The 11,742-nt window shown below is 42.9% G+C and overlaps 1 protein-coding gene across 1 annotated transcript in view; it reads right to left on the reverse strand.

Annotated features, from left to right (window-relative positions):
* Positions 1-1,667: 1,667 nt before the first annotated feature.
* The window catches only part of LOC136441007 (UPF0764 protein C16orf89 homolog), an 11,413-nt gene continuing 1,338 nt past the window's right edge, over positions 1,668-11,742 (reverse strand). The window contains exons 2-7 of the mRNA XM_066437234.1: positions 8,716-8,871; positions 6,710-6,863; positions 4,640-4,751; positions 3,541-3,703; positions 2,961-3,119; positions 1,668-2,231 (exon numbers count right to left, since the gene is read on the reverse strand). Coding sequence (XP_066293331.1) covers positions 2,119-2,231; positions 2,961-3,119; positions 3,541-3,703; positions 4,640-4,751; positions 6,710-6,863; positions 8,716-8,871 — 857 coding nt within the window. The 3' untranslated portion in view covers positions 1,668-2,118. The remainder of the gene's footprint in view (positions 2,232-2,960; positions 3,120-3,540; positions 3,704-4,639; positions 4,752-6,709; positions 6,864-8,715; positions 8,872-11,742) is intronic.

Below are 11,742 nucleotides of genomic sequence, written 5' to 3' on the forward strand. Positions count from 1 at the left end.
CTTTGATACAGTGCCACACGAGAGACTTCTGAGACGGGTTGAATCCTTCGGAATTGGCGGAAACCTTCTGCAATGGATTCGTAACTTTCTGACACAACGAAGGCAGCAGGTTGTGGTGAACGGAAGTGCCTCCTCATGGAAACCGGTTACAAGTGGAGTGCCCCAGGGTTCGGTCCTCGGACCGCTTCTCTTTACGATTTTCGTATCAGACATTCCGGAAACGATCCAGAACTTTGTCTCCCTGTTTGCAGATGATACGAAAATATATGCTGCAGCCCAAAACTGTGAACTGAACGCACACACAACCTGCTTGCAGGCGGACTTGAACAGCTTATATGAGTGGTCGACAAAGATGCAAATGCAATTCCATCCCGACAAATGCAAGGTCATGCACCTCGGGAAGGCTAACCCCAGACACAAGTATACAATGAATAAAGTAGACGGAACAACGCACACGCTGGAGAGTATAGAAGAGGAAAAAGACCTAGGGGTCACCATTGACAAGAACCTGACTTTCAGCAAACACACGCAAGTGCAGGTGAATAAAGCAAATAAAACACTAGGGCTGATCAAGCACACCTTCTCACATGTGGACAGTGTATCCTTCTCACTGCTGTATAAAAGCCTGGTTCGACCGCACTTAGAATATGCTACGGCAATATGGCACCCCAAAACCAAGAGAGACCGGGACATGGTGGAAAGAGTGCAACGGCGAGCAACAAAACTGGTGAAGAGTTTAGCCAACCTACCATATTCTGAAAGGCTGAGAGAACTGGACCTTCCCACGCTACACTACAGAAGACAGAGAGCCGACATAATACAGCTGTTCAAGATCACACATGGGTTTGATAAAGTCAGAGTGAACAACCACTGCAACTTATGTGGGAGAGCCATGTTTAAGCCAAGCTTGGCAACCAACACACGGGGACACCAGTTCAAGTATCAAATTCAGAAAGCTACAGGCCCGAGGGCACACTTCTTTCCCACACGAGTTACCCCCGCTTGGAACAAACTCTCACAGACCACGGTCAACAGCAAGACAGTGAAAGAGTTCAAGACAAGACTGGGGCAGGAATGGGGACGGCATCCAGACCTATATGAGTACCAATTCACATACTGATGCTACTACCGCCACAACTAGGACAGCCTTATTACCCGTGAGGGTATCGACTGGCTGTGGTTCAAGGTAAAGATTCAAGGTAAAGATAATAAAACCTGTGTGCTAATCTATGTACACAACTTTGAACACCAGGACGTTTGGTACTTTATTTAGTTTGTGTGTTCTGTTGGTGTGCAAGTTTGTAAGGTAGAGAAATATATTGGGAGTCCCATTGCAAAGAAAATAGTCTAAAACTTTTTTTTATTTCTGTTCTTTGTAGACATATCAATAGTTTGGTATAATTGACTATAGCAGTAAAGGCACTGGTACAACATGGACAGAAACTGGTACACCCCGACCAATCGATCGCTTTGAAACTCTGATTCGAATCAGCGTTGACCCGACAAATCGCTTTCTAAGTTGCCTAAACGACTAAATCTGACAAAACAAACTCACCAGTGTGATGGTAAAAGGTGTCAGCTTTCAAAAGATGTTTTCAGATTGACAATTTTGGCACTTTGGAAGTGATATAAAGTATTCGCGATTTAATGATTAAATAAAAGTAGTAGAAACTATTTCTTTAAACGTTAAATCGCGGATACTTTCTATCACTTCCAAAGTGCCAAAATTGCCAATCTGAAAACATGTTTTGAAAGCTGGCACCTTCCACCTTCTCACTGGCGAGTTTATTTTGTCAGATTTAGTCGTTAAGGCAACTGAGACAGCGATTTGTCGGGTCATGGTTGATTCGAATCTAAATTTCAAAGCAATCGATTGGTCGGGGTGTGGCAGACGAAAACAATAACGTTTGCAGCATCCGTTATCCATATCAATCGAACGAGACTAGAGCCATATTCGACGCCAAATATTTTAGAATCTGTATCCGTTAAAGATACTTTTCCTATACATAAAACAAGAAACGAGTGATGCAAGGTGCAACCTTACACCGTTCTTCCATGACGATTCTATAGAACGTTAACGCTGATTGGTCCACGAAGCCGTTCTGTGAGCCTGATTGGTCAGTGGTTTCCCGCGGTTTCCTGTGAGAGGTCCCGGTAGTACTCCATTATGTAGCGGACGTACCCTGCCAGGGCGCCCGCCGCCACGCCGGACTTGTGAGAGAGACATCTTCCTAATATGGGGAACATGGGACATTTTAACAATGGTAAATACTTTGCGTTTGGGAATGCCTCTCATTATTATGTATAAGCAGCGACACCTAGGCCTGAGCTACATTACTACGTGAACCAGTCAAAATTGCCTTGAAGAAGGTGAGAGATGGTTACCGAAACGTCGGTGGAATAAATCTCTTGGTTGTGTGAAAAGAGTATTTTTTATTCAGTACTAATGACTTATCAACCTGATGAAACTATGCACGGGTATTCATTTTATTCCTGTTAAATGTATCGTAGATTTTATTTCTGAAAGGAAACAATTGTCAGCAAAACTGTATGATGACAAGAAACTGTAAGCATCTCGGGATGCGAATCTTACAGGTATCAAGAAGAAGTTTCCAAAATAGCATCGATACAAAATTAAGCCAGGCTCTAATGATTCACTCACAGCCCGAGAAACATGCAAGCGTTTTTGTAGGACAAGTCGGAACAAAAACGTTCGTGTCTGGGTTTTTTTCCAGGTTTACGTTTAGTACACAGATAACGTTATTAAATGTTATCAGATTACCAACGCAAGAGGAGACCGAACTTGCTTGGATTGTAATTCCCTCAAAACATTATTTGGCTCCAAGAAAAATAGATAAATGAATGAATGAAAGACATTTAACGTACGTTTCTTCTATTACAAGCTAAAAAGGGCATGGTGATAAAGCAGATGTACAGTAATTGGAATATTTCAGAAGTACCTGAGAGTTTCCTTTCCCGCCGCCGCACTCGTCTGTTTCGGCCCGATTCCATGGTTGCCTGGTAACCAAAGCACCCGGATGGAGACTGCCAGGACAAGATGGCGGATAACCATGACGACCGGAAGAAGTCCCGGTAACCGACAAGGCCGCAAAGTAATGCTGAAAGCAGAAATAATATGTTCAAAAGCTTTTATCAAAGGAATTAGGACATGACGTCTGAAGAGATGATAAAAGCAATGAGACGTCGAATAGCGGAATGAAAACTATAGTTTTTTTTAATCATTCGCTGGTTGGTCTGCGGTTCCCTCAAAATCAGACAAAGTTTATTTGGGTACTCAGTACTCAGTTGAGACGCTAGACTGCCATTACAGGCCCTGTTTATTCTGTCATCATCATTCCATGCAGGACATTGTCGCTCCTTCGAAGGAACCCCTCCCTTGACAGACTATGTCTAGCAGTTCTTGGCTATGTAGGGCCCCGATGTTTAGCCAGATTGTCTCTCCTTCTTATATTGAGCCGCCCTCTTCATTCGGTAATCTACATAATACTGCTGCATATAGACGAAAGGCGGAGCCGTTACCCTGCTCCATGAAGAGGTCCCGGTCGCCCTGCCTGAAGCCGGCGGCGGCCAGGCCCCTGGCCTCCCGCAGGATGTTGGCGCAGTACCCGGCCTCCATGCCGCCGACCCCGTCCCTCCGCCCGTTCTCCGCCGCGTGGATCGCCAACTCCTGCGAGCAACCAGCCTGGAGGGGAGGGTTAAAGTTAAAGTGACCCGGGCGTCTTGAAAAGACGCACAGGGTGGCGACCATCTCCATTTCTATAGCCCTTGGGCCACACACATTTGTGAAAGTCACTACAGCAGGGGGCTGGTCCGCTGGTAGTGATGTGTGTTTAACTTCCATACTCCTTTCCAAAATGCTGAGTGCTAAGCAGAGAAAGCAGTATGTACAATTTTTAAAGTCTTTGGTATGACCCGGCCGGGGATCGAACTCACGACCTACCGTGTGCAAGGCGAGCACTCTAACATCTAGGCCTTTGCACCGGCATTCGAGGGGGGTTGGGGGTTGGTGGATGGAAAATGTAACTTAAGTTGTTTTACATTACATCAGTTAGTTTTGTCCCGATGGAAACAGAAACTAAACTATCTATCAGAGATTAAAATTGCCGCAATACGAGAACCAATAGCTCGCTAAAACTATGTTTAGTTTAAAGATAGGTTTAATTCGTCTGTGTCAAACTCTCTACAAATATAACGTTACAGATGTAATACAAACACAAACACAGAGAAAGAATGTGTGTGAGAGAGAAAGAGAAAGAGAGAGAGAGAGAGAGAGAGAGGGGGAGAGAGAGAGAGAGAGAGAGAGAGAGAGAGAGAGAGAGAGAGAGAGAGAGAGAGAAAGGGAGAGAGAGAGGGAGAGAGCGGCAGGGAGGTGTTGTAAATCAAATCACTGGGCAGTGAGAGTTTACGTCACGCACACTAGCCAGAAGCACTAGCTGTCATAAACAAACGCACATGAAGTTTGGCTAAATCTAATAATCCAATGAAATAAAAGTCAAGTCAAGTCAAGTCAAGTCAAAGTTTATTGCACAACGATTGTAACAGGTACAATGTAAGGCAAAGATAAAATGCTACTGGCTACTTATATCAAACTACTAAAAGCTACAGGAAGGAAACTGACCTGTTCACCAATCTCCAGGTAGAACAGTTCGTGCGTCAACCAGTAACCTTGGTAACCAGGTGACGTCATCAGGCTCCAACAGGATGGGGATATGTTGCAACTGACCTTTGAACTAGGAAGGAAAACAAGGGGTAGTTTTGATAAATTGGTTTTGGCCTGTATGTGTGTCATTCTGTTTGGATCTGTACATGTCTGGATCTGATCCCACCGCTAGATCACGCACCTGCCACTCGCTTAAAAAAAGAAAAGAAAGCCTTTTTTAGGCCGTAGGGGCAGTGGGTTATTATCCACTGTGTCTAGCGCACGGTATTGGAAGGCGGAACCAAACCCTCTCCTTCCACCGCCCTTTACCTCCCCAACCGAAGTCAGGTACGCATTTTTACACCTCTGTGGAGTGAGAAAACGTGTTAAGTGTTTTTCCCAAGGACACAACTTCTAGTCAGGAGAGCCAGGAATCGAACCCTTGACCTCTCAATCTCGGGTCAGCTAGCCTAGCCACTCGATGCCACTACCCACTGATTACTCCTACGGCCTCAAAAGGCTATGGGACTATACCTGTACATTTTTACTGTAAATGCATTTAAGTTCGCGTGGTCTTCATTTTGCGGTAGGGAGAAAATGGAGTGTTCGCGGTGGTTTTGAGTTTGCATTAAAAAATATTAGTAGCACTACAGTCATAGGTGCACCGGTGGGAAAAGGTTTCGCAGTGGTTTTAAGTTCGCGCTGAAGAGTTCACCGCGAAAACCGCGAACATAAAACCATTTCTGCATCTACAGTATACCTGTACCTTTTTTTTTTAGATAAATAGATGAGAAAAAACACGTTCTTGTCTCTTATTCCACGGTCCACCCTGAAGCTCTATCGATTCCCGATGTTCATATTGCCGGAATGAAGGACCTTTGACGTGAAGTCCAATATCAGCATCGCCGTGTGATATTGCCTGAAACAGTCGACATGACGGATGGAATGGCACATGACCTTGTATAACCCCGTCTCGAGCGACATCACTGTGTCAATTCACCCTGATACTGGACACACTTCCGTTATGTTTGCTACACTTTACACTTAGACTTAGGGGCTGACTTAAATCATACACAAGAGGGCATTATCTACGCAAACTATGAGGAAATCGTACAATGGCATTTTGGTAAGATAAGACTTTCATACTTTGAACAACTTGCTGAATATCCGGACGGATTCATTTCATCCACTCACACGGCGAAGGACCCCTACTCTTTTCGATAAGCGGTCCTTTTATGTGCTCGAGGTGTGTCTCTTCTCAAACACGGGACATATAACGTCATATTCGTCCCTAACCGAAGCTAGGTAATCATTTTCAGAGGGTAGTCGTGTAAATTGCCTTTCCCAAGGGCACAGCGTCAACGAGACAAATCAGGGGACCCCGGATTTAAAGCCAGGACCTGTGGTGTCTGGGCCAAACACCCTGTCACTGCGCCACCATTTTGTTGATAATAAAGATGCAAAATTTGAATTTTGATTTTGTATGTAGTGTATGTATCTCAGCTGTTACTTAAGCAATGAAAATAATTCAGATATACCATACGCATCTGCGTAACCTTGAATCGTCCTTGAAGACGTATCACTTTTCCTCTCGAGTACACTTAAAGGAAATCGATGCGTCTTGAGCCTTTTTGGAAGATTTGCTACGCGGAGAACTCGACACCGTGATATGGATTCATCTTATTCTGTAAATTTCCGTGGAATTTACTGCTTGCAAGCTGCTCAAGGACGCTACATTATTACGGAGGATGGCACCCAGGCTATTCCAGAACACGAGATATCACAACCGGAAGTTCCGCTGCAGTACCATAACAAGCCGTTAGGAGGCCCAAAATCTAATCATTTCGAGTTCTTATCAAACACCTACCCACATCCTAATATCAAGACAACCCATTCTGGTATTCTTGAGTTATATCGTTCACACACACGCACACACACACACACACACACACACACACACACACACACACACACACACACACACACACACACACACAGGCACATGCATATGAAGTAATAACCTTCTTGGCGAAGGTGATAAGAACTAACCCGGTCCCCAGAAGCTCTGTCAGACATGCGTCACTCTGCTCCTCGTTGAAGGGCGTGTCACGTGGTGCGGTGGGCGGAGCCAACAGGCGCGGGTCTGTCGTTTTGGAGCGGCTGTCAATCACCCAGAATCCGGGTTGCAAAATCGGCGACAGGCCTGTAAGGTGAAAGACGATTGGTTAAGGAGTGTCACGTGTGACGATGGGCGGGGCTAACAAGCGCTGGTCTGTCGTCTTGGAGCGGCTGTCCATCACCCCGAAACCCGGCTGCAAAATTGGCGACAGACCTTTAACGGAAAACATGATTGGCTAATGAGTGTCACGTGGTGCGGTCGGCGGAGCAAACGGGCGCGGGTCTGTCGTCTTGGAGGGGCTGTCAATCACCCAGAAGCCGGGCTGCAAAATTGGCGACAGATATGTAAGGCGTGAGACGATTGGTTAATGAGTGTCACGTGGTTCGATGGGCGGGGTGCAAAGTCTAATAATTTCGACGACAGACCTGTAAGGTGGTAAAGGATGGAAGGGTCACGTGGTGCGTTAGGCGGAGAAACCAGGAGTTGCATTGGAGCTTCCACACATCTACTTTTTGTTTACTTCGGCCTTCAACAAACGAAAATTTAATCAAAAATTGCTCACCATATCCGCTTCACAAACCGTCCAGTGCTGTAAAAGTCATAACAGGTTCGGTTTGAAAAAGTTTCTTTAAAATTAAACTTTGTCGACATCTGCCTTTGTTCAAGGGCTCTCGAGACGGGGGGCGAAACAGACAACCGGGCACCTGTGACCCGTTGCTGATGTCACACATACGTTTAGGTCACGTGACATATGCTTTAATTAGGTAGCTTATTTCAACTTGAGAGGGATCAAAGGACTAACCGAAAGCTTGTTGGTAACAACTTTACTTTGTGCACAAAAATAGCGTACAGAACATTTATAATGGCTGAAACCCATTCATAAGCTTGTAGGGATAATCTATCGACAAATTATTCAGCGTTGGTGGAGTCTTTTTAACCCTTTCCCAGGAGTTAATTAAAGCAGAAAATCCCTCCAGACCGGAGAAATTTCCGAAGCATTTGAAGCGTGACTCGTAAAAGTTCATCAGTCGGCAGTTTTCCCTCACCGCTTTCATCTAATTGTGCTTATTATACAGTCTTAATTGGGGTCGGCAAGCTGGGTGTCCCACCGGTGTTCGTACTGCGTGAAGACATCAAGGTCAAACATGCAGTTGCCCTTGAGCAACACGATTTAGAACCCATTGGGGATTTCCCAGAATCCTCCTTGACCTTTAGGTCAACACTTCCGGTCCATAAGGATGTGGAGATGTCAGGAGAGCGAGGTTGATGTACTTAAAAAAAAGATGTAATCAAGTGAGGTGCAAGTTAAGTAGGAGGACTTGCATTTTCCAACTGACGTACAGAAAATGAATCCCACGTTTGAGAAAGTTGTTCGGCACATGAAAGCGAGTTTTGAGCTAGTCTCTACCAGACTAACTACGCCGGCTACAGGGAGAATACTTGCCAGGGTTTCACTTGAAGGATTGCATATTGGACCCTCTCTCTGTAGCCGACTCCCTTCAAACAATTCACTCTATTTGGCCAATTTCTGCTGGGAACAATAACGGATGGGACTTGTATATTTTTTCATATACAGCTTTTTGCACATTTGGAACGCAGCTGTAAATTTTTACACCTAAAGTGTTCCTTTTTCAAGACAAAAAAGTACCTACTGGTCTATGGTTTGTAACATAACAGTAACAGTACTCGCATTCGAGTCTTAGTCAATGCTTGTATATACTAGATAAATATTTTTTAATCAACATTACATCACTGAAATAAAACTGCAATTTGTAACACAAAAATTTGACTTTTTCAGTTTTTTTTTCAAAAAATGAGCAATCCAATATTACTTGATAATTTGCAGAACACGTTTATTGTGATGAATCGATAAAACCTTTATTAAAGACGTAAGATCGTATGTAATGGTTAAAGGAGGAGGCGCTTCTGCACTTACGCTCGTAGTAGTCTGGGTCGTTCTTCTGCAGCTCGGGCAGCGCGAGGTCTGCCACGCGCGCCGCCTGGCGCTGCAGTTCCGCCACCCGTCTGGCCTGGGCGGGGTCCGCGGGCAGCTCGCCCGCCTCGATCCGGCTGGACAGCACAGTCAGCTGGCCTGGAACATGTCAGTCAATCAATGAATTCATCGATTGATCGATCGATCAGTCGATCAATTATCCATCCATACATCAATTAATTGATTGATTGATTGATTGGAAAATCAGTAAGCGGTCAATCAATCGATCAATCTAGTAACCCGTCAGTAAACCAATCGATCAATCAATCAATTCATCAATCAATCAATCCATCTGTCGATCGAAAAATAGTTTTGATAGTCAATTAATCCATCGATAGATCAAGCGATAGATCAATCGATCAGCCAATCGATAACCTTCCAAGAAAAAAGACTATGTTTTGACCCATGCGTTGTGAACGGACACAATAGGGTACAAAATTGTACACTTTAAAATTGTGAAATCTTAACGCTTCGCACATGGCGAATGTTTTGCCGCTGTAATGTTTGCATGAAAATTGTTTTTGTTCTGTTTTTGTTTTATAATTGCTGCATGCAGGTCTTGGTTCACAAATTAGAGCAAATTTTAAAGGTTCACCTTTCTTCAAATATACCACCAGTGTTCCCGGCTGCATGTTAAGCTTCAAATTTATTCCTCCTATCATTTCTATACCGCAAAATGATAAACAGCCTCTGAAATCGTCTGCAACATCCATTAGTATTCAAATGCAGCTCAACATACGAAGATGCATTTGTCTAATCATAGTCTACCAGACACTCTCAGCAGACGGAATCAATCTTATAATTAACAGTTCCCAGTCAAGAGAATTGTTTATCTCCGGAAGAGATCTTAGAAATGAGAATAAGACTCATCAGTACTCAAGTCAGTTCACAATAAGTTACTTGAGGTCATAAGCGTTTTCATCAAAACTTCAGAAACTCATTCAACCCAACGAAGTTTATTCCCTTGGGCGGTCAAAAGTTTTTTTTTTAAATTGCTTAGAATTGTATTTCCAAGTTGGAAAATTGTATTTCCAAGCGTTAATGAGACCATGAGCTGTAAAAGGAGAAGTAAGAAAGAAAATCTTGGTAAACTCGATTCATGATCACGCTTTTGGGTTGGGAAATTTGCAGGCCAAATGCTATCAGCAGGCAGAGGGAAGGTAACAAGTCTCCTTAGGTGTTCAAGATTTCGTATCTGATGTCTGGTACAGATGATTTTGTATTTTCTTACTTGCGATCTCTATGGCTTAAAACTATGAATCCATCAAAACTATGACATCTGCAAATTGCTTATAGAGATGCATTGAGTGAAAGAACTATATCTATATGTAAGAACCGCGTCGTCTTAACAATCTTTAAAAGCGCTGTCCAAAGTGAGTGGTTTGACCTCTGACCTACAGAACCGCACTACCCGGCAAGGATAACGACTACGATTATAGACAAAGATAATTCTGTCTAATGTTCAAATCTATTTTTGACTTTATTATTGTTGTGTTATTTCTATGCATGTATGTAAAAGCAGGGGGCCTTCTGTCATAAAAAATGATTAAAAGATCAACATGTGTCAGATCTATCTCGTGTAGGGATAATTTCAAGGCAGAAAACGTTTTAAAATGGAATGGTCTGGTTGTAATCTACAGACAAGTCTACATGTTCAAACACACTAGCTTATACATCGCACGTTTCATGTTTTGACAGTGACTAGTCGATCTGGAAATAGCATGTCTAGTACCTACAGCGTAACTGTTCATCAACAAACTAACCTATGTCTTTTTTCTAACCTATATCTTTAGCATGTTATGGGTAATGTCGTGTCTGTGAAAAGCAGACAGCACTCAGACATGGCGTGAAGAGTGATGAAAACTCGTCACATCTCATTATCAATACTTTAGAAATATGTAGCGTTATCTGCTCATTTCAGCTTGTACAAGTTTGTCTATATTGCATATGTGCTTACGTGAAACTGTACCAAACATGATTTCAAAAAATGTTTCTTAATGCAGTCTTTATTAACAATGGACATTCCATTGCGCTATAAAACGTATCTGGAAATGGAATGTCTAGTTCCTACAGCCTAACTGTTCATCAACAAACTAACCTATGTCTTTTTTCTAACATATATCTTTAGTATGTTGTACGTAATGTCGTGTCTGTGAAAAGCAGACAGCACTCAGACATGGCGTGAAGAATTATGAAAACTCGTCACATCTCATTATCAATACTTTAGAAATATGTAGCGTTATCTGCTCATTTCAGCTTGTACAAGTTTGTCTATATTGCATATGTGCTTAGGTGAAACTGTACCAAATATGATTTCAAAAAATGTTTCTTAATGCAGTCTTTATTAACAATGGACATTCCGTTGCGCTAAAAAACGTATCTGGAGATGGAATGTCTAGTTCCCACAGCGTAACTGTTCATCAACAAACTAACCTATGTCTTTTTTCTAACATATATCTTTAGTATGTTGTACGTAATGTCGTGTCTGTGGAAAGTAGACAGCACTCAGACACTGCGTGACGAATAATGAAGAACTAGTCATATCTCATTAGCAAAACACTTATAGTGTTACTTGTACATAACCCCATCCCTGATCATTTCAATTTGTACAAGTTTTCTATAGGGCCGGCACATGTGCTTGCATGAAACTGTGCACCAAAAATAATTTTCAAAAGGCATCTGGGTTCTTAATGCTATCTTTGAATAATTTTGAACAGTTAAGATTCTATTGCACTACATATCCTCAAACCGACCTGTTGATCTGAAGATGAATGATCTTATTCCCGTACCTAGACTTCGCATTTATCAAGGAGTCTGCTATGAGCTATCAACGGATATAACTACTGGTACATAGCAGACGCATTTGCATCAGTAGCTGTCTCTATTGATAGCACCATCTAGTAATCATGACAACAGCAGCATCCAAGACATAAAAGTAGCTAATCTTCCTGGACGTAAAACATATAAACA

The sequence above is a fragment of the Branchiostoma lanceolatum genome, chromosome 8 (assembly GCF_035083965.1).
Source record: "Branchiostoma lanceolatum isolate klBraLanc5 chromosome 8, klBraLanc5.hap2, whole genome shotgun sequence".
Taxonomy (NCBI): domain Eukaryota; kingdom Metazoa; phylum Chordata; class Leptocardii; order Amphioxiformes; family Branchiostomatidae; genus Branchiostoma; species Branchiostoma lanceolatum.